General features: G+C 31.9%; 3 protein-coding genes across 4 annotated transcripts; 1 reads left to right on the top strand and 2 right to left on the bottom strand.

Moving 5' to 3' along the window:
• The first annotated feature begins 66 nt into the window (after positions 1–66).
• On the top strand, positions 67–2,402 carry LOC116768365 (radial spoke head 1 homolog). The gene is made up of 5 exons (XM_032659065.2): positions 67–163; positions 326–476; positions 1,045–1,241; positions 1,577–1,856; positions 2,036–2,402. The coding sequence occupies exons 1-5, from the start codon at positions 116–118 to the stop codon at positions 2,284–2,286; spliced, it is 927 nt and encodes a 308-aa protein (XP_032514956.1). The 5' UTR covers positions 67–115; the 3' UTR covers positions 2,287–2,402.
• Positions 2,403–2,457: 55 nt separating this feature from the next.
• On the bottom strand, positions 2,458–3,612 carry LOC116768366 (protein dpy-30 homolog). The gene is made up of 2 exons (XM_032659066.2): positions 3,414–3,612; positions 2,458–3,136 (listed from the first exon to the last, which is right to left on the bottom strand). The coding sequence occupies exons 1-2, from the start codon at positions 3,486–3,488 to the stop codon at positions 2,879–2,881; spliced, it is 333 nt and encodes a 110-aa protein (XP_032514957.1). The 5' UTR covers positions 3,489–3,612; the 3' UTR covers positions 2,458–2,878.
• Positions 3,613–4,264: 652 nt separating this feature from the next.
• LOC116768549 (anaphase-promoting complex subunit 11) lies at positions 4,265–27,155 on the bottom strand. Of its 2 annotated transcripts, none has more exons than XM_061523718.1 (3): positions 22,448–23,815; positions 21,290–21,467; positions 4,265–4,986 (listed from the first exon to the last, which is right to left on the bottom strand). In XM_061523718.1, exons 1-3 carry the CDS (start codon positions 23,623–23,625, stop codon positions 4,837–4,839), a joined length of 1,506 nt encoding a protein of 501 aa, XP_061379702.1. In that variant the 5' UTR covers positions 23,626–23,815; the 3' UTR covers positions 4,265–4,836. The 2 variants fall into 2 exon arrangements, with proteins under 2 accessions (XP_061379702.1, XP_032515181.1); XM_032659290.2 differs by lacking the exons at positions 4,265–4,986; positions 22,448–23,815 and adding exons at positions 26,607–26,843; positions 26,970–27,155 and having other exon boundaries at positions 21,326–21,467.
• Between the last annotated feature and the right edge of the window lie 151 nt (positions 27,156–27,306).

Here is a 27,306-nt window from a genome sequence, read left to right as displayed (position 1 = left end):
TTGATTATACTTAAAATTAGATAATTAATACATATTTCATGCCATAAAACCTTCCCAGATATTTAAGTATGTATTCTAAAATTTAAAAGTCAATAACTTGACGGTTACCTACACGATGGCTGAAGATAAGGGTGAAGGTGCTGAAGATGTGGATACTATTGGTGTAAATATAAATCCTATTCAAATAAAACGAAATATTTTAGTGCCATGTTTAAAGTGGACATAATATATAACAAGACATTTTACTTCTGTTTTATAACAATCCATGTCTCAACGCCTTTACGAATTTAAGAGCAAATATTCACTTCAGTGTAATATTTTGTAGATATATGTAGGAAGTAGAAATGCAGATGGAGATAGACACGGCGAAGGTTGGGCTGTTTTACCAAACGGAGATTTCTATCAAGGTTGCTATTGTAGAGGAATGAGGAGTGGCAAAGGCCTTTACGTATTTAAGAACGGGGCACGTTACGAAGGTAGCACCGGTTGTATTACTAATATAAAGAACAACTGATAATGGACATTGTTTGTAAGTTTTAAGATATAATAAAATATGCAGTCTTCTCCTCGACCCTGCATTAAAATTCTGTATTTTTGGGTCTATGGTTATAAAAGTGTAGTATAAATATCATCTCCTTGAGGCTTATAAACATATATTTACATATATATGCATATAAACAAACACTACAAAAAGTACATTTAAAATATAAAAAATACCTACATGTGGGTACAAAGACCCAACATTCTTAAAGAATTTCTAAAACCACCAAATGTTTGTATATTGACTAAATTCTTTGTAAACGAAGGCAACAAATGGCTTATCTGTCTGAAAAAAAGCTAAGAATTCTCAAGTTGTAGGATCATGAAAGAGTTTCTGTACTCGGAAAAACTATGAGCTTGAAATTTTAGATGTACAATATTCTCTGTTCGAAGAGAGTTAGTGAGAATTAAAAAGATTTATTCTTTAGACAGGAGAGATAATTAATAGTACAGATTTCATACAGTCTGTACCTGTATGTAAAAAAAAAATTCTTCCCATTTTAGGAGAATGGCGTAAAGCAATGAAGTACGGTGTAGGTCATATGACTTACCCCGACGGATCTCGATACGAGGGTGACTGGAGACATGACCTGAAGCACGGGTTCGGTGCTTACTACTACCCCAACGGCGACATCTATGAGGGCGCTTGGTTTAAGGGAAAACGACACGGACTTGGGACTTATTTCTTTGCAGAATATCAGGTTCATAATTTGGTATAAGCTTGACTAATATTCTCATCAACTTAAGTCAGGCACATATTTGTAGTTCCTCTGTCGGATACTGTCGTCCATTAAAGAGAAGGATAAAGGTTTATAGTTCGTGCTCAAAGTAAATATATTTATATATTCGACTTGAAGCTGAACCCTTAGTTTTAAATCATTACCCTTAATACCTACAGTTTTCCGTTTTCTACTAATATATTTACTACGAAACTGTAAGTTAGGGTAACTTCGAGGATTTCTGAGTAAAAACAGATAATTATCCTTGTTTAATATGACTAATCCTTAGTATACAGACATACTCTTTTATTTCTAAGATAAAATTCATGGGCACCTGGGTCGAGGGTGTTATTGAGGGTCCAGGGCAGATCATATACCCGCGAGTGAGATACCATGGTTCATGGCTCAGAGGGAAACCAAAAGGTCCAGGCTGTTTTGTTTTTGACACCAATTGCATGCAGCATGGCTTTTATTTGCTCACCAAAGATCCAGATCTAGAAGAATTCGGTGAAGGCGAAGAAGAAAAAGAGGAGAAGGAAATAAAGGAAGAGAGACTGGGGGAGGGAGAGGAGGAAGAGGAGATTGATGAAACTTTAGGTGAGAGAACCAGGATACGATCGGACAATGATTACACACAAATGTATCAGTCACAAGTAAACACGTTTTAAGTAAATTTAAGATTGGTTAAAAGAAGTGTTTGCAATAGAAATAGAAAAAAAAAAATTAAAAAAAAACCTATGTTCCATTGTCTTCAAATATCCGTATTTTATTAACAGGCAAAATTTCTGTGTGGAGAGCTCGTAACATAACGGCATATATGTCAGAGTTCCTGCCTCCCGAACCTGTTCCATTACCCATCCATGATTCAATACCATCGCTGACCGAAGAAAGCATTGAGACGGATATCATTAAATTTGAAGCACCATCTGTTACCGCTGAAGAAGGTGGTGGGGATACAGACTCCTGGCTTCTACATCGGCAACAGTTCATAGAAGAAACTGTTGCTAAAGAACCAGTAACAGACTAAGACGTATTGAGATGACAGAAAAACATTTTTATTTGGCATAGACGAATTTTAATTTTTAAATATAATGATTTTAATAACTTGGCTTTGTTGATGATTGATGCAATAAAAAAATGATAATTTCTCAATGAAAAATAGTCACAATCAGAAAAGGAATTAAATAAAATAATATAATCATAATTATGGTATTTAATATTTAATAAAATTAAAGTCAATTCAAGTTTTAAGGGAGAAATTTAAAAAAGTATCATCTTAATGGACAAAAATTAAAACCTTATTGTTGTGGAAAATTAAATCTATCCTTCTTTTACAGACTCTTAATAAAAATTAAGTTTGCATTGTCTTATATATTATATTTATACCAATAAGTAACAATATTAATTTAAAGCATTTATCTATACGCAAAACTACACTAAAAATACAAGTTTGAGAGTGCTATAATGTCCTTTTCTACCACAACCCATTTACTTTAATGGTTTAGTTACTTATATAGCTACGTACATTTAAAACTTTGTACACTATATTGTACAACTGGCATCTATTACAGTTAAAATTGAGTGTTGGCAGCCCTATAGAAGAATCTTCTAAACCATCACTATGTTTGTGTATTTTGGGGTGGATTGCTGTTGGCACCTGAATTATTATTATCGAATGTGCTCTTATTCTTCAGTAGATATGCAGCTAGATAGTTTATAGGGTCCGGTGGGCGTTCTTTGGCTAGAGCTGATAAACCCTGCAGTAGTATGGGAACTACTGTCTGGTCCAGATATTGACGTGTTGGTAGTGCATTGAGGTCAATACGAGATTTACGATTGGCGTTCGTTTCATTTTCTTTTTCCATTGATATTATTTTCTGAAACAAATAAAATTTGTTAAAAATATTTTAATTTAACGACTAAAAGAACAATTAAAGTTTTCATTTATTTCTGTTCGTTAAAGTAGAAATAATTAATCTTTTCCTGATAAATAAATTTTTCGATGTGTTACCTTCTATAGAAACTTTTGTTACATTAGCTAAATTAAAGAAACCATTTTAATGTTGAGAATGTACGAATTTCTCTATTAAACATCACTGGTATCGGATTGTACAAGCAATTTTAAATAGGTTTTCAGGCGCTCTTGAAACTAACCTTAACAGACTCCGTTATTTTTGACGGCGGCTGCTCTTCCTTAGCTTGATTTCCTTGTATGGAAGTTTCTGACATGGGTCGCTATATAAATGTTACATTAATATTCTATGATGAATATTATTTTGCGTTAGACCGCTTGTCGCGTACTTGAAAACAAAAATATTAAAGTCAAACATAAAAAAAGTCAAACTCAAATCGAAACTTAACACAGATAAAAATAAATGTTTATAGACCATAGATAGAACAGATAACATGACAGTTGTCTATTATAGAATAACATTTCTAAAGTGTTTTGAATATTTCAAGTCCAATCACTTTATTAAAAAATATTGGGATTGATAAAAAGTTTATTCTTAAAGATAAAATATCCGCATAAGGTAATACTTTTCCTGACTTAAAATTTAATACTGTTTGACTATTTCTTGATATGAAACTCTCACTTATAATTTTTAAAGAAATATCTTCAACAGTTGTAGCCTTAATATAGAACAAAATTGATTATTATTACTTTTTCATTTAATATAATTATTTTTATTCTGTTAAGAGTACTACTCCATTACATGCCTTAGATGTAATATTGAAGTTTGCTAGGATTTTTTTGCAGTAAATAAGACAATTAATCTTTGAAGTCACTTTCTACTTTTAACATTTATTTCTTTTAATTTTTATATTACATTCGTCCTCTAACAATTTATTCAGTTCTATAATTTTGAACATAATTAATGTTCAATAGACATATTAAAAATGGTTAATGTTTATGAAAGTTTTTAAAGGCCTGTTAATGGTAAAATATTTTTAATATACGTTGGTGATATGAGGGTAAAACTTGGGGACTTAATAAATAATGTTAATAAAATTAGGATCATTTTATTGCAAAATAACTTATTCTAACTACAATATTTTTTACAAAAGGTACACTATTTATACACAAAACACACGTGGAAGTTATCTTAAATATTCTCAAGATATGTGGCGGAAACTTATCTACAGGTGTCTAAGATACTGACTTTCGATTACAAGATAACTGAAACCAGGAAATAATTGAAGTTAGTAAAAAAAACTACACTGAACAGAAGTCACGAGTTAGAGCGTTCATGAAATGTAGTTTCGAACAAAAATACATCATAAACATCTTTTTTTTGTTATGTATTGTATTATTTGTATCGGGAAACTAACTTTCAGAGATCACGTTCACAAACCGCTGTTTGTGAACGTCTGTTAATTTCTACGCTTAAAAACCTAGATGGAAATAAAAATCAATTCAAAATCTTTGGACTTCAATAAAACCTCTTTAATAGAATCAAACTTTTTGCATTGATTTTTTAAATTTAGAAACGACATTTGCTCTAGAGGCCTTTATTAGGGGGGGGGGGTTTGGTAAATAAATTAAGGGTCAATTAAACATTATTTTTTTGTTTTATATTCATGTTCTTAGGTAATGGGGAGGCGGCGGCGGTGGGGGAGCGGGGCGGAGACGCGAGCCTCGATCTATTTGACGCCGCCAGGACGCCATAGCCTCTGACAACGTCCACAGTTCGGATAGTAGAGATAGATCTAGCTGCCTCAAGCTGGCCTGGAAACAATAATAAGAAATTTAATCAAAACCAAACAAATACATAAAACAAATTAGGATTTTGGCAGTATTATTGTAAATAGCGCCATCTATTGACGATTAAGTTTGAGAAATTCAAACAAAGATGTTACTACTAAAATATGAATCTTGCCTTTATAATCGGCACATAAAGTACATTTCCACTAGTTTACGAAAAGGAATACGTCAGTAGCATTTGTTTGAAAAGATGCCAAACAACAAAAAATGTAACGCTATGTTAAGTTCTGTTTTATCGTAAACAAACGTAATAATTGACGTTTAGCTGCAGATGGATATGAAACATGTGGTAAACATATATTTCTTAATTATATTACATTAAAATAGAACTTTTTGCAATACTCCGAGACAAGTTATATGTATGAAAAGATATGACGTGATATTGATAGTATATTAAAATATGTACATCACACGTGGTAAGGGTTAGGATGGTCAACTTTATGGCTACTGCAAGTTTTTAACGGTAATTTTCATATGGAGGGTAAATAGTTCTTCATTAATAATTCTTTTGCACAGTATTGAATTAACTTAGGTTATTGAATGAGAAACGGTTAAACGTATTTAGTGTAAGCAAATGTGTGTTAAGCGTACTGTATTTTACACGATAAAGCCTGAAAACCTTATTTGTTCAGGTTAACAATGTAATGAAGAATTTTCTTAACCAGAAATACCATATTAAAACTGATGATGTATTTGATAGACTCTTTAAGTTAAAGAAAGTTCTTGAAGATTTTTAACAAAAGCTTAAATAAGTTTTTAATACTGTGTACTGTCTAAATATTTGTAAGTCCTGTTAAAAGTTCGTGATTCTGTCACATTCTTAGCCAACGCAATCGTACGTTTAGGAAGGTCGACGAGTGGCTTTAGATTGTAAACAATTATTCTGTATCGTAACAAAAACAAATTATATATAATATGCAATGAAATTGACAATATTTTATAGTAATTTTTTATAGTCTGATATCTGTTTGACCAAAAAAAAATACATATTTTAGCGAAGCAATAATAAAATTCAAAATCTCCTTTTTTAATAAACGTTATTAAATGGCAACACTTGTTTTTTTTATTTTCAAACTTAAGGACGTTTCATTAATGAAATGATTTAGTTAATATACAAGAAACTCTTAAAATAAACATATAATTAATAATATTAACACGTATCTCAAGGTATTAGAAATAGATATTAAAGAAAGATATTCTGTGAACCTTCTTAGCACACGTATGTACATAGCTTACAGTCGCTATAATTAGTTATGACTGTTGTAACAAAAATTCAAAACAAAATACCAATATATTACGTTATGCAATAAAAGTAACTAGTTTTAAATAAATAATAAACCACAGTCTACATAAAATTTTAAAATATTTAGTTACATAAATGCTCAATATATAAGATTACAGACATTCAACGAGTATAGTAGTTATAGTAATAGTCTTTATATCATTTAAGATACATCCAGAAATATAATTTTATAGGTTAATCATAAAATAGCCATTATGTTGTGTATAGGATGACCTCGTGCCCTACATTCAATTAGGTTTTCTATTTCAAGGCTGTTTGAAACTATCAAAATCTCAACGTAATGGTAGTTTTAAACGCTTCATTCAATATTTATGTATATATAAAACTTTTACATACATTTACTCCTATGAATTCATGATAATACACGTTACATTAATGTAAAATATTGTGACACGATAGCTCAGTTCACAAAGCTTACAGGATCGCAAATGTACATCGCAAGTTCAATTTCGGCTCGTATATTAAATTTGATATCAACAATTAAATACGCTGTATGTATTTTAAGTAACAATATATCATATTATTATATAGAGGAAGCGGAAATGATGTTAATTAAGAGGTTTTTGTTATAGTTATAATAAAATCACCTTACAGCATAATTAATGAGGGAGTGTAGGTGAATGAGTTATTGTACATTGGAGACAATAACAGATACGCATCGTTCAGAACCATCACGATAGTCACGCGAGCTATCGCAGGATTGCGTAGGAAACGGAGAAAGTTGCAGAGATGTATGACAGCGCTGAGTTAATATTTTTTAACATACGGCTTCATTCGCACTGGGATCCTGTATTATTTTGTCAATGTCACAGTTTTTATTTGTTGGACGATACTCGTTCTTGAACCCTTGATGACATTACGCTTACTAAGTTTGAACAGAACACGATATGCTTTCCGTTACACACTAAGCACAGCTTAAATACTATAATGCGACCAGATTTACGAATGAACTTTAGACGTTCCGTATGAAGTGTGACGACGAAAGGTTGTAATTAAGCGTAGTGAGTAGGCATCTCGAAATTAAAGCACACGTTATCGAAATAGCAATGTATATGAATGGAAAACTTGAAAACTGTCTGTTTTTAGTTTGACCATTTAGACTCATGGTAAGCGTATACAGGTTACGATTGTATCCATGAATTAAGATTTACCAAGTCACCATGATGTATGATTATTAACTTTAGCTTTGGACCTTAATCATTTCTAGCAAAACAAATTTAATCACATATAACTATGCTTATTTACATCTATTTATATAACAGATTACTGAATAGTATTGGAATGAAATCTGTAGCAAAGTAATTGGGAATTAAAACATATTACGTAGACATGGATTAATAGGAGTATAATGATGGATCCGTATGAAGAATAATATATGTTCAGTGCAAATAGACTCTTAATGATGTATTACATAATAACTATAATTGCTTATTTCGTAACGTATACCTTTAGCTTTCAAAACGTTTATCAAACAAAGATATTCTATACTGTAAATCTAAGCGTATGTGATTACAATACGTTCATGATACTACTGATAAGTCCGCGGAAGATGTAGATGTGGGTCGGGTTAGCCGCAAGTCGGATTTCGTAGTGACATACAAGCCGACAATCGGCAGCTAGAGCATTACTTATCTTTATCCGATTCGAATGACAATATATTATAACGTAACATTTGATTTAGATTGGTACAAAAATAAAATATTATCATTTTCTAAAACACTAGAAAGTTTTTTATTTCATATTTTCAATACATACTATATATTCCATGCATAATGTTAGGCGGCTATTTACGTACAATCTGTATAAACTAAGAACAGACAGTATCAACGTTATTTATTTTCTAAATTAAAAATACAGCTGTTAGTATGTGTGTGTGATGAACCGCTGAGAACGTTAAGTTGACGATAGACTTGTAGTAAAATAATTATTATAGTAGGTAAGTATATTCCTTTAACAATTAAGATAAGTCGACCGAACATATATATTTACTCCTAATTTAATTACTAATTACGATTTATTAAATTCTGCGCATGAGAATCCTTATCTCAAATCATTTTAAAACCCTCTGTCGTAAAAATATTCGTCCTATTTATTACTGCTGCTAAAACCTTTTTTTGACGGATGCTAGACAGGAATTGCACGATAAATGGACATGAGGTGATAAAATCATTCATCTTGTCATTATATTAATTTCTGAATTCTCCAAATATTTTCCAAACGTACACCAAGTAAAATTATTTCAAAATGTCATAAACTCTCATGATATATATGTTTTCCTGTACCTCTTAAAGAAAATTTAGTCATAAAACATATTTCCATCAAGTATATAACTATATGTTAACGAGCTAACACTGGTTTTTTATATAGTATAGAAGCGTCGTCTTTGAGACTTTAATATTTTTTTATTCATATACAAGTCTGCTTGCAATAAATTAATTTATCTATCTTCGTATATATGACATAAAATAGTATAAAGTAAAATCATTCAAAGGAAATTAAGAAATTAATCTCTTACAAGGACTTAAAGTACCAGTTTTAAAGGGTATTACATAATATTAATATTGTACGAAATCAGCCTTTATTGAGGGCTCGAACAATTCGTTAGAGAGTTCATACAAAAGCAATGCCTCGCATTATATTTCACGCAAAACATCATCATTAACGGTCAATCTTAATGTCGCAACCGAGTGTACCTATTGATACACGAGGGACTTTACAGTTAGACGGGGGCGTTAGGAAAAAAGTAGCCCGTGAGACCAGTCCACCCACTATTACATATAGAGGAACGAAATAAAAACACACGCACACACACACACAAACATACATACGTAGACACACACGGGAAAACATATAGGCCGGGTACGTTATAGGAAGGTAGTTAGTACTATCCGAAGGATACAGTAATATTCTAAGACAATAAAATAAACAAGGTCTTAGTTGCATTTGAATATATGCATGTCTAAAGTTCACAAGTGAAACTAACTAATATGCTTTTCTTAATATTAAAAACCGAATATTTTGATAATTTATACGATTGAAACTAATTAAATTATTAGAATAGTTGGTACCGAAAGAAACTATACTTTGATATTAACTTCGCAATTAGTTAAAAATTCGTTTCAAAGTGTCAACCATCGAAAGGACAGCCTGATCCACTTAGACGACGCACTCACAGATATCCGGTTTGTAAACCACGTATAGATTTTAACAAAAAAAAAAATATCGCAGCTGTCTGAACGGTGCAGATAGGGGACCTTCGCACTATTGGACCTTAGCAACCACACAGTTTACCAATAACCGTTTGAACCAACTTCAATAGTTCCGTGTACTCTTTCATCAGTATCTATAATCATATACTAGTATAGACCCTCAATGACATTTATTATGATTATTAAAAACCTGGATCCAATATAATTTGATCCCTGTCCACCTATATCAAGCAGGTAGTGCGCGTGCCATTTCAAACAATTCACTAACAGCTGTTCATCTTGACATTTCATATAAACATCTGCGATAACGTTTAGTTTATTTTTTTTCCAAACTTTTTATAAAGCCTCTTTTGACTGTTTGCGAACACCTTTCGATTAGAGCTTAGTAGGTAAAGGGAAAACACTTGTATTTTTACGACTTCGTTTATAACATAAAAATAAATACCAATAAATCGTTTCAAGAATTTTTTTAACAGACAAAAGTGTTTTTATCTGTATCTTGTCATATGTTAATCTCAATGAGTGAGTAAAAAATAAACATAACTATAGTATTAAATAACACGGAATAGAATATACTTTATATAATCCGTACAGTTGTCTGACCAGTTATCGCTGCATTCTCTGAAGGTCGCCTGGCGTTTGCAAACGGCGTTTGTGACGTCATCACTCCATAACAATCCCATACAGACGGCCGAAACGTACGTAATACATACCATAATTAATTTCATACAACCAATATCGATTATCCGTATATGGAAGGTGTGTTTGTGCAACGTATTTCTTTCCTGGGCTCGGCTCGCATAAAACACATTTTCAATTTTCAACTGTTGCTGGCGATCGAAAATTTTCACTATAAATAGGAACCCATTCCGCGTGACTTTTTATGGATAATAACATAGCTGTAGAATAATCTATTTGTAATATCTTGGTTCCAGTTATTTGCGCATTAAACACGGGATGACTAAGACGCACCAATTATACACTGTGCGAGCTGGACGCTGTCATGCAGACGATTGTAGTTTGGTCATGACGTGGTGCTAGGGTAACATAAAAACATCCAAAATAGAGTTCAATAACCTCGCCGTGGAGGTGGAATAACTTTATTTCAGTTATTTATATGTACACAGACAACCAAAGAAAGTTATAGGATATATTGTGGATTATTTGTTCAATGTATTTATTGAATAGATATTTTTTAACGCCCACACCATTGAACAATGAAACTTGTTTGGCGCTGATTGTATTGAGACCTTGACATTTTTTTTTTTTTTATAAAACGCTATACTTTATGACGCGCTAAATTCTGAATATCTTTATTTTAATATAATAAGAAAAACTTTGGTATGTTTAGATTAAATTTAACTACACATATATTACCTGTACCTTAAATATATTTTACGATTTTAACTCCAAAAACAATGTATTAAAGACTATAATTCCGATCTAAAATTTTAATATTGCTTATGTGGTATGCTGTATTAATATTTTTATGTACACACCTTTTGACTTAAATTTATAGCAATTTGTAACAAATTTCACTTTTAATTATATGCAGCTTAAGGCTATATTTTCCGTGTCAGTATTATTAAATTTCTATTGTATGCTATTGACATTCTGGACACGATGTTGTTGTATTTGGTAGGTCATCCGGTACATGGTGACCTTACGTTCTACTTTGTGGTATAAAATGTTTAAGTTAGAAATCCCTTTTACATATTGGAAGATATTTAGCATTTAAGTAAGAAATAACTATCAGATTGAGATGGAAAGGAAAAATTATAAGTAGAGGAAACGTTGATTAAAGCATTATTACCTACTTGAAAATTGTATAATTTTTTTCTTTGCTGATAGCGAAAATTTTTATATTTTTTTTTTTGTACGCATTCACAGCGATTGTCTATTTTTTTTTCTATTATGTTTCATTGTTTGTTTTATACGCCTGAGTAGCGTGCACGAATTTCATTTATCACAATGCAAAATTTACAGAAACGCCTTGACACGACAACAATTAACATTTCGACAAATGCCGTAACATTTCAATACTAGGACAATCTAATATTAAAACGATATGAAAAAATACATTCGAATTACAAAATTATTGCCATACTTCTACAGCAAATCAACGATTTTCACTGTATACTATGATAGTGGAAGTCTTGATCGTCGAAAAAGTTATCAATTTACGTTATCGCAATCCAAATCTAGCCTTATTAGATACGTAATAAGACTCAATTTACATTACATAATTGTTATGTGTACAAATGACGCTTGCTCATCAACAGAAAATAAATTTAGACTCGCCCAAAAGGTCGTGAATGAGTCACGACGCTAATAATTATGATAGCTTTAATGTTTCGTTCAACTTGACACAAAGAAAAAAATGACCAATTTTTATTTATTATAATAAAAATATGATAAATCCTGCCTCAATGTTTTTTCCGGAAAATAGTATTTGTTTATTTTTATGCTTTTTAATTAATTATGTCGTTAAAATTAAAGGTAGTGTCTCATAACGGAACGATATTTTTTTTGGTACTAAATTTTTTTTTAATACATAGACAGCAGTGACAGAAATGTCAAATGTCAAAACAATGTGACAAAATAAAAAATGTCCATTATGATATGGATTCAGATAAGATCTTTAGAAATATATATAACGTCATAAAAAACAGTTTACCATATACCTAATATTTCTTGTCTAGATATTTTTTATAGCATTCCCGATATCGCGAAAAAATATTAATTATTTATGAGAACACAAAAAGGTTGTCAATAGATTATTAATCACCAGGATTTAAAACGTGGTTCCATGTAAAAAAAAAAATTAGTATCATATAAATACTCTTTGTTTATAAACATTAAAGGCTAGATTATAAATGGATATTATTTCATATTGCAAGCCGATTTAGAACCGGATTTGATAAAGAAGGCTAGTGCTTGGTATTCATGTAACCGTGTAACCGAATGGCTGAATGATTTTCAAGCGTTCATGCAAATAAAACGCGACAGTAAAAACAACTTTACAATGTGTACAGAAAATACGGCGCAATACAGTTACGAGCGAGCGTGTCTTTCTATTCGGAAAACTTATACGAAGTTATCAAATACGATGATGATGAAAGAAACAATTGTATAACATTACCAAATTATAAATGACTCACGAACTTAAATCGCCCCCCGGTCGCGCTCTGCTTCATTCAGCGGAGTACAAACAAAAGATCGCTCTGAACGTATCACGTTAATCCACAATACTATTGAAATCACTCATGTTTGTATCTTTGAGGTATGCTATTGTAAGATTTAAATATTTCCAAATAATGAAATAAATACGTTATTGGTAGAAATAATAATTCTAAAGGGATTGCAGCTCAATTGAATCATATAAGGTTATTACATTATTTTGTTGGCAGAACGTTTGGCAAGCATCGTCTTCTGACCCGGTTCCATTCACGTAGTACGTCCAACGAATTAAGAACTCTGATCACCAGATAGATGGACTTTCTCTTTGTAAAATTTCACAAGTAATTGTATTATATAGGTTAGTATATATAAATTACATAATTTTATTATATATATATATATCGTGTTAGATGCATGTCATTAAGAGCAGTCATGAATGGGTCATTAGGGTGTAGCTAACAGTACCCTATGCAGCAACCTTTATTACCGACGAAGCTACAAACTAGAACGGCGAGCGGAAATCTTTTGTTCTGTGAATGTACGTATTAAAGTCTACATATTAAAGTCTTTTCCGATTTGTATCTCGACTAGCTGAACCCGCGACTTCTTCTGCTTTGTTTTTCATTACATAAAGATATATATATATCATTTACTTAAGCGCGAAATGTCTGATAAATGAAATTAATGAAAATTTACTTTAACCTATCCGATAGTTACGCTAAATGTACATACAAGAGCTAGTCACTGTTCTTATAAAAAATAGCAAGAATCAGATCAGTTATAAATAATTTAACTTTAGACCTTATATTGTCGATTTATGTGAGTTGAATTTTAAATAAAAACCCCTATATATTGTTCATATATAATTCCATTAAAGAATGAATCATAAATGCACCTCGTATAGGCCACAGACTAATTTGATGTAAAACAACTTTAATACATAGAAAATAAATAAATTGAATCGTGTCTTTGTCGAACTGAAATAATTCAACTCTACTTTTTATTATTTAAATAAAACTGATTCATAAACATATAACTTAGCTTCTATTGAAACAATTCCGAATAACACATACCTACTTATCAAGAAAAATTAAAACAAGAATATTATAAATAATATACGTGTGACGCCGTAGGAAAATGGTAGTATATAAGGCAGTATCATCAGACTTACTTAAAAACAGACAGCGACTTTCCCATGGTGTGATAATTGAAATTTAGTTTCGGAAATTTGCTAGATCTGCATAGATCTTGGAAAGCGTGACTGAATCGAGTAAAAGACGGTAAAAGTGTTGCCGATGCTGGTCATCATTACAACATCACAGCGAGACCAAATACTGTTAATAAGTTTGGAACATGTCAAGCAATCACCTGATTCGGAGTTTGGAAAGGTCTCGTAATCACGCTGCCGACCGAATGGATTTTGCTTTAATACCAATTTGGAATGTGAGACATAAAAAACGATAGTTTTAGGCCCATGCTGCAAAACCTTGGAATAGCTGACACATGGAGCGGTATAAATTGCAGTTTGAAAGTTGAAACGGTATTTGCTAAAGGTTAACTAAGGCACTAAGTTTATGCTGGTTAAAAAAATTATAAAGGAAATATCTTGTATATAATCTAAATACGAATTGATTGTTTATAGACACTATCTTATCTATATATTACAAATTTCAATGTTAACATTTTAGGATAAAGACAGTGGGACATCAAGCAATAATACGTTCTTAAAACTACAATCAGAAAAGGAATTTGCATCATTTGAATACTGAAAATATAGGTGAAACTTAGTCTGTTTTAAACCTGTGAAAGTACGTCGCTCGTGATGCGAAACGAATGCTGGTCACGCGAATCATATTATGTCCGAAGTAAACAACCACTGATCTATATACTGATGACAGGAATTCTATTAAACTGTCTGTGTGTCTGTATTCATCTCATCTGACCGTGACCACGGTTGCTGGAAAGTGTAGAGGAACGCCGGGACGTAGAGCACGTAGTATCCGAAAAAACTTGGTTTCATTTAAACGTGTACACGGGAAAATCTTATATATGATTAAGCAATTATTTACTATGATAGGACGAAAGACGAGCAGAAATCGATTTAATTCGAGAAATTTTCTAGAAAATCTGCTGATACGGTCAATCTATGTTCTAGAGCCCTGGAGCCTATTGGAATTATGGAATTAAAGTTCTTGATAACCTGATTCATAGCAATACTTTTGACTTAAAATATATTAAATTTTATATTTCTGAACGTACAATATGTTTTAAGTTCAATAATTTATAACTTTAGAATGTGACAAATTATTCCTTTTCTAAAATTTTTTAAGGTTAAGGTCTAGGTGACCAAGTATTAGGTGTGTAATTTAAAATAACTGTCAGACTATTTCAGAATCGGTTCAATTCGAACGATCGTTATATTATATAGATCATATATAGTTTTGTGACCTACAAAACATCGTTAAAGTCAAATAAAAACCTTGATTTTATTAGTATTAGATATGGAATTGATTGTTTTGGTAAACCGTTATAACAAACGTAAACGTAATAGACCATAAAGCTATTAAGATACAGCAGGTGTCCAACACCTGACCATTACAAAACGAACCGACGAAAGCTGCTTTTAATACTTAATATAATCGATATTCAAAAACTTGTTTCAATTCCCTCGAACATTACTTTAATAATACAAATATGAATGATTGTAATAGATTCATTATCTGTAATAAAAAAAAATCAAACATAAAATATGTATGAACGAACATTTGATTAAAGACTTCATTGTTTTTCCGGTCTCTGTTGTGTTACTGAACTGTCAAAGCGTAATTACATTTCTTATTCTTTGACATCTGTGATAACTCATATTCATAGACTATTAATAATTTTAATTCAATAATGAAATTCTAAAATATTACAAGCAAAATGTGAGTACTAAGTTTAATAAACACGTAATTTTCAAATGCTTTCATAAGGTTTCTTTAGCGAGAAATGTTTCGATTTTATTACAAAATTTCCAAAAAAATAAAAAATTAAAAAAAAAGGATCTTTATCAATATTAACACTCGTATGTTATCTTATCTTTCGATATCAATTACTCATTGAATTTATATATAGAACATATATTATTGTCTATGATCATTAAAAGCGAGTCTACAAATTGATTAGAAAATATCCCAAGTATAATTAATAATGAGTTCTATGGTATACGCAATAAGACATAATATACAATGACGGTTAACGGCTAACAGTTAAACTAAAAGTAACTGGCGACCTGTTAAGTGATACATTGGACATTATGTCATTACATTCCGCGAGGTCGACGGTCTTATCGATCTGTACTTTTAAAGATTCCCACACATTTATTTGACGATAGAGCTAAAATAACCTTAATTGTTTAATATATATATATGTACTCGTATATTTTATTTCCATAGTAACTTTTTACTACATCAATCTTGAATGTATTAGGTTGGACAAGTACATGTAGTGGAGTGTTAATTAATTACAAAAAAAAAAAACACTACATACTAATGTCTTAATGTCACGGCACATTTGTTTAGCTAAGCGCCCCTTGACTCCGACGTAAATAGATTTAAAGTCCTGTCATTTTAATGGCACTGCCCGTTGGACGGTTCTATTCTGATTTGTAGGTAAAAAAATATATCTGAATATAATTACATCATTGTAACATTAATTATTAAGACGTTTTTTTCATACAGATTTGACGTGATGTAGTTGATGATAATCAAAATTAATATTAGTTGAATGAATTAAACACAGTTCACATGGGAACGGATCAATGGGAAGGTAAGTGAAAATATATATTTTTAACTATGAATCTCAGTTAAGCGACATAAAAAAAAATAACTTCGTTGAATTTTTGAATCATATAACGTAAGATCTGTTATTAATAAATATCACATATAACATGGAAAAAGAATAAAAAAAGAAGTTTAACTTTCCAACGCGTCTGATATGATATAAACGAATGTTCCGTTTAGTTCAGATTCCACGTCTGGGTGAGGATGTCTTTCAATATTTTGATAGTGTAGTGACGTAACCGGCCGGGGTGCCGTAGGCAACAGAAATAGATCGACTCGCTCTGGTGTCCCGATTTTATAAAGAACTGCTATCAGGTACGCGTGCTATAACCATGGCAGCATCATAATAGCTTTGTCCAGATCAATTCATGTATATATATATCTAGGCGATCAGCTTATTTACGTTTATAGTAAGAAAACCCAGCTCTAGGCTCTAGATAATATATACTAAGTAAAATATCGTAGCGTAGTTAGTAATAATTAAATGTCTTCATATAGATCTAAATAAAAATTTATCATATTGTTGTTTATAAGAATAGCATTCAATCAGTCCAAAAACCTCAAACGGTTGCCAACGCGGATGTGTCCTCCTAGCATTAAACAAGCCGTTTGAGCGTACCGAATATTTAGAACCGATCCTTTGAGAGGTTACCAAACCATACATACCAGCCCCGAGTCTGACATCAAACAAATATTAGCATCATTAGTTTCTATAACAAAATACCCTTTTTCTTTGAAAAATTTCATCGCGCATTCATTACTTTTGGGCTATTAAAATCTTTTAATAAAAGTATCATTAAAATAAATATTTCTTAGGAAACTGAAAGTGACATACCGACAAAGCTATTAAAGAAGGTCACAATGAATACTGTCCGCAGATTAGTTTTTACATTTGAAGTACTAACGAGAAGTGATATGCTGACGTTACTGCTTGTGCTTATTTAATACATAATTTATTCCGATTCGGTACTTTTTGAATAAACATCCGCCTTCCTGATATCAACGGGATAACGTCTAAAAATACTTGTAAGATCTCATATATAATATATCAAACTACGAACCTACCGTGTCTTTCCTCCAGTATAATGTGGCATGATACATAAAAACTAATAAGCGTGGGATGACGAAAGGAACGTCGAGAGTTCACATTAGGAGAGATTGTTAGGATTTAACCAAATATATACATACAACAAACTGGAAGTATTGTTTGAAGCTACTTTCCTTTTTTTTATTGTATATGATTCTAAGGAAAAATCTTTGAGTTTGATAAGAATGTGAGTCACTGTACAAGTATGACATCGATTTTTTTTTTTGGTATTTAACTTATCTATCTAGAAGATTCCTCGCCTTTTTGAGAATTATAGAGAAGCTAGTGCATCAAAATTAATAAATAAATAAAATAAACTAAGATCTGCTTAAAGATGAAACTTTTTACTGTATTCGCTTTAACGGGTGAGACCATGGAATAGTTTCGGACGTAGTAATTAATATTTAAGCTATCTTCGATTGATCACGTTGGGCGAAAACTTTGGAAGTTAAAGTACAAAATATATCTTGAAATAAACATTGTTTTGTCGAAAAATTTTTTTTTGTTTTATTATAGACCGATAACGAACATCCACTCAAGATATCCTGGCGATAAAATTCATATTAATAAAAATTTTCTTTGCCCATCGAATGACAGAAAACCCAATACTTTCATCGTGTCTATAAACAGCTAATAGTTCCCATATGCGTCATGCCCAAAAATACTTTTAACGAAAAACATGATATTCTATGAGATTAACGCTGAGACAAAAAAATTATGACAGTGAAAAAGTCGAAAAATAGTTTAAATTTATTGTCAATATATATGAAGTATGATTTGTTATCTGTGCTGGGAGGAGATTTGAGATGATGTAGGTCTTGGGGTGCTGTGTCCAGCTATATAACTACAGACACGTTTGACGTATTCGTAACATGACGTCCTGTGTAATATCCTACAGCCCGAAATAATTTATTCATTGAATCAATATAATTATAAATTTTATATAATATTCATATTGTTAGCATAATCATATTTTCTCTTGAAGTTATTGATCGATTTTTATTATGTAATATTAAAAATGTAAATAATATTTATTTATTGATAACAGGTCGAAATGTAGATAATTCCTAGTCATTATTATTAATTATATATAAGAGTTTAATTTTAACTTCTTGCTACACTAAAAAAATTACAAAATCGCCAGGTATATAGATAAAATAAATAATACAAGTGAAACTATAACGAACATAAAATGTGTTGTTGCAATGTATCTCAATACTATTTCAAAATACTATAGAGTTATAAGGAACTCGTAAACTTATAATATCCGTCACTATTTATATTGCGATAAACAATCTTACTATATATATGTTAGTTTGCGTCATAACTTATTACGCTCGTAATCTTCCTTGAATACCACTTACTGTGCGGCGTTTGAAAAGGTTGATATCCTTGATTGAAAATATTACCTGTTCATAAGGAATTATAATAACAATAACAATTATTCTATAACGTCGTAAATTAGAACGCTAAATGTTAACGTTGGACTGTTCGTGTGCTAGTCATACACGATTGCTTTAGGTGTAAAGATTGCGTAAGCAGTGATAAACAGATACCCATGTTACACTAATTTACAACTCATTCAAATGAATATTTATATATATATATATGACCTTATATATACGATGACCTTTACCCTTAGGATATAAATAGTAAATTTAGATCAAGTTAAATTCGTAAATCATAGTCATAATGGTGGCGCTTTATGAATGCAACACGTTCACACTGTAAGTATACCGTCAATATGAAAACTCATACTAAGTGACGTATCCATAGACAGAAACCTTACCTGGCACACAAGTTTCATATAAATCAGATTACTTTATACGGATTCATTTTGTATTGTAATAAATTACGTAATACCGGGATAAATGGTGAGGACAATGTGCTCGCAATTATAGTATGTTTATATAAATTCTCTGTATGCTGTTCTTATCATTAAGATGCCATTACACTTCTAGACCGTGAATATCTTAAATATCGACGTTGTATCTTTTTTCCTCATACGATATTGTATTCTCTGTTTAATGATTACTATCATGTTTATTTCTATGTATCGGTTACTTTAAGGTTTAAATTTATTGAAATTTAACGAGACTACTGTTAATTCTTTACAATTATAAAGTTTTCAGAGCATTCCATAACAAAATTTACGGCATTTCTTGTTCTTTTTACGTAAATTATTACTATCAGATTGTTATAATTTTATATAAAGGTAGACAAAAGCTACCCTTCTTCCTGACTGTTCCCGCTTAATTCCAGCTAAACTAAATATACAGCAGTTTAACTTATGAAAGACAAGCCGTATCTATACACTGTACAAACAAAAATTATTCTAACAAAATGCTGCTGTGTCCGTAATTAGAAAAAGCGTGCGATAAAAGTAATGGCTTCCTCAAAAAAAAAAACAGACACCACGATAACACGATGAACCTGGAAACATGTGCTGTATTTGGAGCTGTTTAGTTTAGTATACGCAATACTGCATACGCCTCACTGATATTAAGGATAAATATGTAATCTTTATATCACATAGGAATATAGAAAAAATGTTTCATTTTACATATTTTAATACTCCTTTCTATTGTATTATTTTAATTGTAATAATTTCTGTTATTAATCAATAAAATTAAAGGAAAATTAGGATTAATTTATACGAGAAACTATCGAGAAAATAGTATCGATTCAGTAATTCTGAATTCAGGACTGTCAAGTGTGTACGGGACGTGATATATTTTATTAATCGATCTGAAATAATAGTGAAAAAACAAGAATAAATGAATCTACATAAAATTTGTTTAGATAGAAAAAAAAAATAAGATCTTTAAGATTAACGACATCCGAATATAGGCTTAAATTAATTGCATTTCATCCGTAAAAGGTATATGTGTCGATCTGATCTGTTTGGGGATTTCGTTCTTGATTTTTTTATAATTTAAAACGCGATAGCAAATACTCAGGTTGGGGATATAATATTTTTACATCTGTTTACATAACAAATAAATAAAAAAAAATGTTAAAATTTCAATAATATATCAATAACACTTGATTATTCAATAGGCAAAATTTATAGAATTATAATAATTTATATATGTATATATAATATATCTATACGTAAAACATTTTACCAATATAATTACTACCATTTTTTTGCAACATAACCACTTAAAGTTTCATCGTTTTGGGTTTTATTAAACTTTATCTTGTAAGGATATCCCATTTGTATAGCGTCTGCTTTAATCAAATGCGTCGTAAACATATATCCAAAGCTCTACGCGTTTTAATGTCAAAGGTTAGATAAAAGTGGGAACGCACTTGACCGATTTCATAACAGAACACGTTGCGAGTGCATAATCGTGTTGCGGAATAATTTATACAAATTTATGAAAAAATTTTAGTAAAACTAATATTTTTCGGATCTTTCGCCGACCGTGATCACGGTTGCTGTAAAGTAAACGAAACGTCGGGTGTATGATGTTAAAACTATAGTTTTATTTCAATGAATGCTCGCGAAAATCTTAGATATCTTCATGAAAAACGTTCCAAATTTTAAGGAATGTTTTATAAAAAAGATTTTTTTTTTAATAAATAACACATTATCATACACTTCGTGTCCAAAAGCATTCTTAATCAACGTGTAATTTTTGGTGGTGTGTCATTAGCTTACCATTTCTCTCTTCAAATAGACCAACTGTGAGTCAAGGTCAGTGGGGGGTTCCTGTGACTGCGCAGGCCCGGGAGGCTCCAAGAGATCGTCGCCGTCAGCGAAGCCGCTGAGACTCTTCGGCAGTGGAGGCAATCCTTGGAGCGACATAGTGCTTATAGCACGGAACTGCTTACGTAGTCTAGATACAAAATATAAACTTAAATTTCTGCTATATACGTTTTAATATACAAATAGAAGGAAAAAAGATTATTATAAATTATTATATAATGAATAAATGATATTTATTGCATATCATAACGTTGCTAACATTTCACATTCCATCAAGCTCAGTGGATTTAAGAACTAATGTAATTTGTAGGTACGTCACGGCTAAAGCAAAGCCTTATAACTGCGCATACCTGGCGGGATCGGGTTATATATATGTATATATAAACTGGGGAGGCGATAATTTTATATAAAACTAAATACTGTTATAAAATATTTGGTTAATTTTAGAACTATTCATAGCGTAAACAAATAAATTTTCGCCGTTTCGTAATTAACGGATGACCGAACGTACATTCACCATAATTATTAATAGAATGCCTATTAATAGAATACTTTTACTTGACGCAGCGGTGCCCGAGTACGAGTTCCGTGGATAACGTAAAGTTGTATAGTTAACTCAGGGACACGTGTTTCACCTATATCTTACCTAATATATAATAAAACCAGCTCTATAACTTCTACTTTGAGTCAACCACGTCAAATTCTCGTAAAACATTTGTTAGTTTTTATAATAGAAACTTCTTATATTCTTATGTTTGTCAAAGTTATTTTTTATTTCACTCTAAACATCTTTAGTTCAACGAACAATAAAACAAAAGGCGGATTTAACTCGCTGCGCTAAAGGTTCGCTGTAAACAGTTATTGTTTGTATCGATAGATATTTTTAAAGAAGAGCAACTGAGAATACAATAATTAAAAACAAAATGGCCGATGAATCGGTCAAAACATGTCACGTTATTTTATATCCAGGTCGTAAGATCCATCTAAAGTTTACGCTATAAATATAGCGACTTATATATATAAAAATTAATAAATATTTATATCATTGTATCACCGTGATGTAATACATTAATATTATAATCAAATCATTACTATTATGTTAATCATCACCTAGATCTGAGGTCGTCGTCGTCTCTGATGCTGGCGTACGCTTCATCGTCCTCCACGTATTCACTGTTACCCGATTCACCGTAATTGTCCTCCTCCGAGTCACAATGCATATCATCTTTGACATCGACAGTCTCTGGTAAGTTGGTCTGTGATCTCATCGTTTGTAATTCATATATCAACATTTCGTGATTATTCATGTCCTTCATTTTCTCACTCTCAGCTTCATTCCCGTTTGTGTTCTCGGAATCTTTCCCTTTATCTATAACAGCGTTAGCTTCGTCTTTGTTATTGTTTCTGCTGGCCAGAATCTCCGAAATGAGCATCTCTGTTACCCTGGAGGTCTTTCTTTCTAACGTGTTCTTATTAATGTCTTCCTGTTCTTGGTCTTTTTCGTTTTTGGCTATCGTTTTTTCTTCTACCTGTAGTCTGTCTTCAACTTTTGCTATGTCTTCGACCGTCGCGTAGCACGCTTCACTGACCGCCGTTTCAATAGGCTTTGCGTCCACCGGCAACGAATAAAGAGCGACGCACGGTTCCTTGTGTTGCTTTCTAGGTTCTGTGTTCGTTTTCTGTGCGGGAAGTTGTTTCATCGGTTTCAGCTTAGGTTTAGGTGACAGCGGTGGCGGTGGTGCCTTACGTAAAGGAAGCGTCTTTTCGGCGAAGCTAGATGATTTTGATACCTTGCACTTGGTGTCTTGATCTAATTTATTAGACGTAGAAAGAGATCGGATCAATATTTGTCTACATGTTTTAACGGCTTTGGAGTTAAGAGATTCATTTGATTTATTCGACGTAGGTGATTGTATAGAGCTGCTGTCGCTGGAACTCCTCCTGGAGTTCGCTCCGCTGGATTTCCTTTCGTCCGATGACGAGCTGCGGTCACTGATAACGTCTTTAATGAATGATTTGACGCGCGCGAGTCCATTTTGTCGAGGCGACACGGTTGGTTTGATCGACGTCGTATTCCTATCCAATGTTTTGGCTCTCGAGGAAACATGGGTCATTTCATTTTTGGTGAAAGTGCGACTTTTCAGCGTAGCTTTGGAATCCGCGACCGCTTTCCTCGTCTTCGCCAGAGCTTCGGCCACCATACTCTGACTGGGTCGCGGAGGAACAGGTGGAGGTCCTTTAATTTTCGTGGTCTTCATAGGTTGAGTGTTAGTATGTACCATCAGCATGCTTAAACTAGGCGTCACTCGGACAATACTATATCCCGAACACTATAGTATAATGAGCGTAGTTATATGAACATCACGTAAGTCACGCCATTCGCGTAAACGCCAGCGCTTCACACGTCTGCACGCTCAAGAAGCGCAACACCGACTGAGGACCGGGTACTCCGTACTGCGCCCGACGGACGATGATTCAGGTTTGAGCATGCGACGAATTTGTCGCACCACTTTGTCTTTATGCATTAGTGAATAACTGCGTGTTCATATCGATTACTGCTTATTTCAAAGTATACAATAAATATAATAACAATACAACGAAGATATTTCAGCAAGTATTTTATATCGTGTATCAATTAAATAAACAATAGATTTAAAGAATCTCAAACAAGACACAATTTAAGTATAGCAATGTCTATAGACAGGAGACAATAGGTTAAACCACTTGGCGCGTGGCCGGTCGGCGGTCGCTCGCAGCTTGTTTACTATGCGAACTGCCGGTCCCCGCACGACACACGGCCATTATACGCTAGTTTTGAAAGTACTAAGTGACCTATTGTTTCACGAGCATCACATTACGAACGCTTGTGAGAGGGAACTTTGATGCAATATTATAAACAATATATCGCTATTATGAAACATATCTAGTTTAGTATTTTTAGGATAGTAGGCATCTAAAAATTACGGTTTATGTTACAATTCATTCATTTCTTTTGTTTTATGATTTGTCAACGAATGTAGCGTCTTACTCAACTGTTTGATATTAGTAAAAAAAATATATATCTTCTGTATTTCCCATTTTATGTTGAATTTGTCAATGTGTTTCGTATTAATGTCATTTATATGAACGAATCTCTTACTCCTCGTATGGTAAAGTAGTATTTAAAAATGAATTCAAAAGACAGGTGAGCAAAATATAATCTGTTGCTTACTGAGATATTTAAATATTATAGATAATAATAACAATGCAGGCTTATTGGCTTAATATGTACTAAAGAAATATTTTATGTAAATGTAAAATATACTTGCATCCCATAAAAAGAACAAAATCAACGTATTCTCAACTACTAATGAGCTGGTTACCCAATTCCAGCAAAAGAAAACTTTATCCATGTAAAGTCAAGACGGTGATTTTAACCCAAAACATACAAAAATACAAAAATGTCTAAAAGCCGTATATGAACCATTCCAAATAAAACTTTCATATATCGCTAGTTTTTAGCCACGACTTCGTCCTTGCGGACTTGAGAATGAGGCTCAGAGAGTGATGTGTTGAGAGAGTTAAAAGTTAAAACAATAGATGGGTAACCAACCGGCAGCGACATCTAGGGTCACGAGACTTCGCACACTGTCATATCATAACCCCTCGGGATCTAAATAGATTTCCGGGATGAATTAATGCTCATGTCTTATTCTGATGTTGAAGCTATAATACCGTGAAGTTTAATCAAAATCCGTTAAGTAGTTTTCACGTGAATTAGCAACAGACATCATTACATCCCTATATCCATATATGCATAGGTACCTCACAAACTTTCGCATTTATAAGTAGCATACCTAAGAATATTTAACACTAACATAAAGTTTCGTAAAGAAAACTAGCTGACACCAGAAACTTCGTCCACATTTTTTAATATATTTAAAAAGTTTTTTATGTACAAGAAAACAAGTCACGGAGCATATAATAAGTGCTCTTAAACATTATTTTGTGTTAAAACTTGTTTTTTTTTTAACAAAATGATGAAATTGCAATAAGAACTTTAAGGTAAGTATAATTTTATTGATAGAGATGTCTTAAATGTATTTTTATGTTATAGGTAATTCTGCTTTCTATTTCCTAGGATGTATAATTAAAAAATTTTAAACATGTATATTAATGGAAAAATTCTATTTAGTTTTCATGAGGAAATTTATGTACAAAATGATAGTAATTGTTCCTAGAGACAAACATAATAAACAGTTAATAAACAGTTTATAGTAATCATAGTCTCTATCTCTCTTTTAGTTATTCTCGTATCCTAACAGATTTCGCCTAGGTCATGTGTGAATATATGTACAGAGGGATTTGTTGATGAATAAGGTCGGGCCTAGAAATTAGGTACTTCGATATTGCTGAGATTGTTCAGCCTGTGGTATCAGCTTCACAATGTTCTATTGTCAATTTCGGTGTTGTACCAATAAAATATTTCCTGACAGAAGACCCCTCACCACAAGTTCATGTTGCCAAACTACATACTAACTTCAGCTTTACATTCATAGATATTTGTAATCTATTCTTTGAGCGACTGGTTTTTCGCTTGTAGATTGTGCTGATATAAAGTGTGAATATTAAACTAAGCTATATTTTTTATATAAAAGGGAAAAATTTGTTACTGCTGAGAACGTTTTCATAAATATTTTCCACATGATAGAATCATTGTTGATATATAAATGAAAAACTATCAACTGTCTGTGTAAAGTTCGACGATACCAACTTGTAAGTAATCATAAAGATAATCAAGTAATTTGTGTATTTATCTAAGACAGGACTAATCAATAAATAACTCAAAATCTGAATAAATTTAGTCAATTGGTCAAATCTCTAAATATTTTTTTTTGGATATTAATATCAAGTGTTGAAAATTTGGCTTCTTGGTACCTACACTGCACTATTACAGTAATAATTATAATACTATATAGCACATTCAAACTTAGATGTTTCTTGTCACAGAGTATGTAAGAAACATAGGGAGATATTTAAAAACCTAACCAATTAAAGTAGATCCAGTGTTCTATGAAACTATTGTTATTAAAGTGACTCATTAATAACACCTGCTTGTTCATGATTACGATTATAATAATCTTTGAGTCTTTATACATTATTAATAAAAAAGAAACAAAGCCACTAAGCAAGAAACTTTATATCTCTATAATCACTAACTCATTTATTACATGAAGTTCTGTACAGACTGTGTTCAGTATTCCTAATTCAAAAATAATAATCAACTCACTTCACTTGTTGTTAAACTTCCAATCCTGTCTGCACATGGGACACTGTTGCTGAGGTTGTGAATGTAACCACTTCACTATACAATGTATGTGGAAACAATGGGAACACGCCCCCCAGACCAAAGGACACTCGTCACCAGGCAACTTGCAATCCGGACAGCAACTGTCGAAAGGCATACGACAAATGCCACAGTTATCGTCGTTCGCTATCCATCTCCAAGTAGCTACGCCAGTCCAACCTATGAAATTTTATATTAACCGGTATGAAATTTTAATTTGCCAGAAAAACCTACGGTCATCCAGGATTAAGACTAAGAAAAACGAAAGGTCCCAAAAAGCGGGAACGGCTTGAAATTTTTACCTACTTTTAATAGTCACTTTCATAGCGCTTAGCGAACATGTCGCAAATTCCAACGACAATAAGATACAAATTCGAAATAATAATAGATTTTAATCACTAAACGAGAGAGTTAACAAAGGCTATGAACATAAAGTATAAACACAATCGATTAACACAATTGTTAGCGGTGAATTTGACATTTGTGTCCAAGAATATGGTGTGACGTAAGCGTTACACATTAATGATTTTAATTCTACCTACTCCTAGCAATATATATTTTTTTCTATTAAAAAAAGTTACAGCAAAATCAAAAGAGACCTTAAAATAGTCCTGAAAATCCTAGAACAATCGTAATCGATAGT

This window comes from Danaus plexippus, chromosome 4, assembly GCF_018135715.1.
Source record: "Danaus plexippus chromosome 4, MEX_DaPlex, whole genome shotgun sequence".
NCBI lineage: Eukaryota > Metazoa > Arthropoda > Insecta > Lepidoptera > Nymphalidae > Danaus > Danaus plexippus.
The sequence above is the reverse complement of the archived record's forward strand: the minus strand, read 5'-3'. Positions and strand labels throughout refer to the sequence as shown.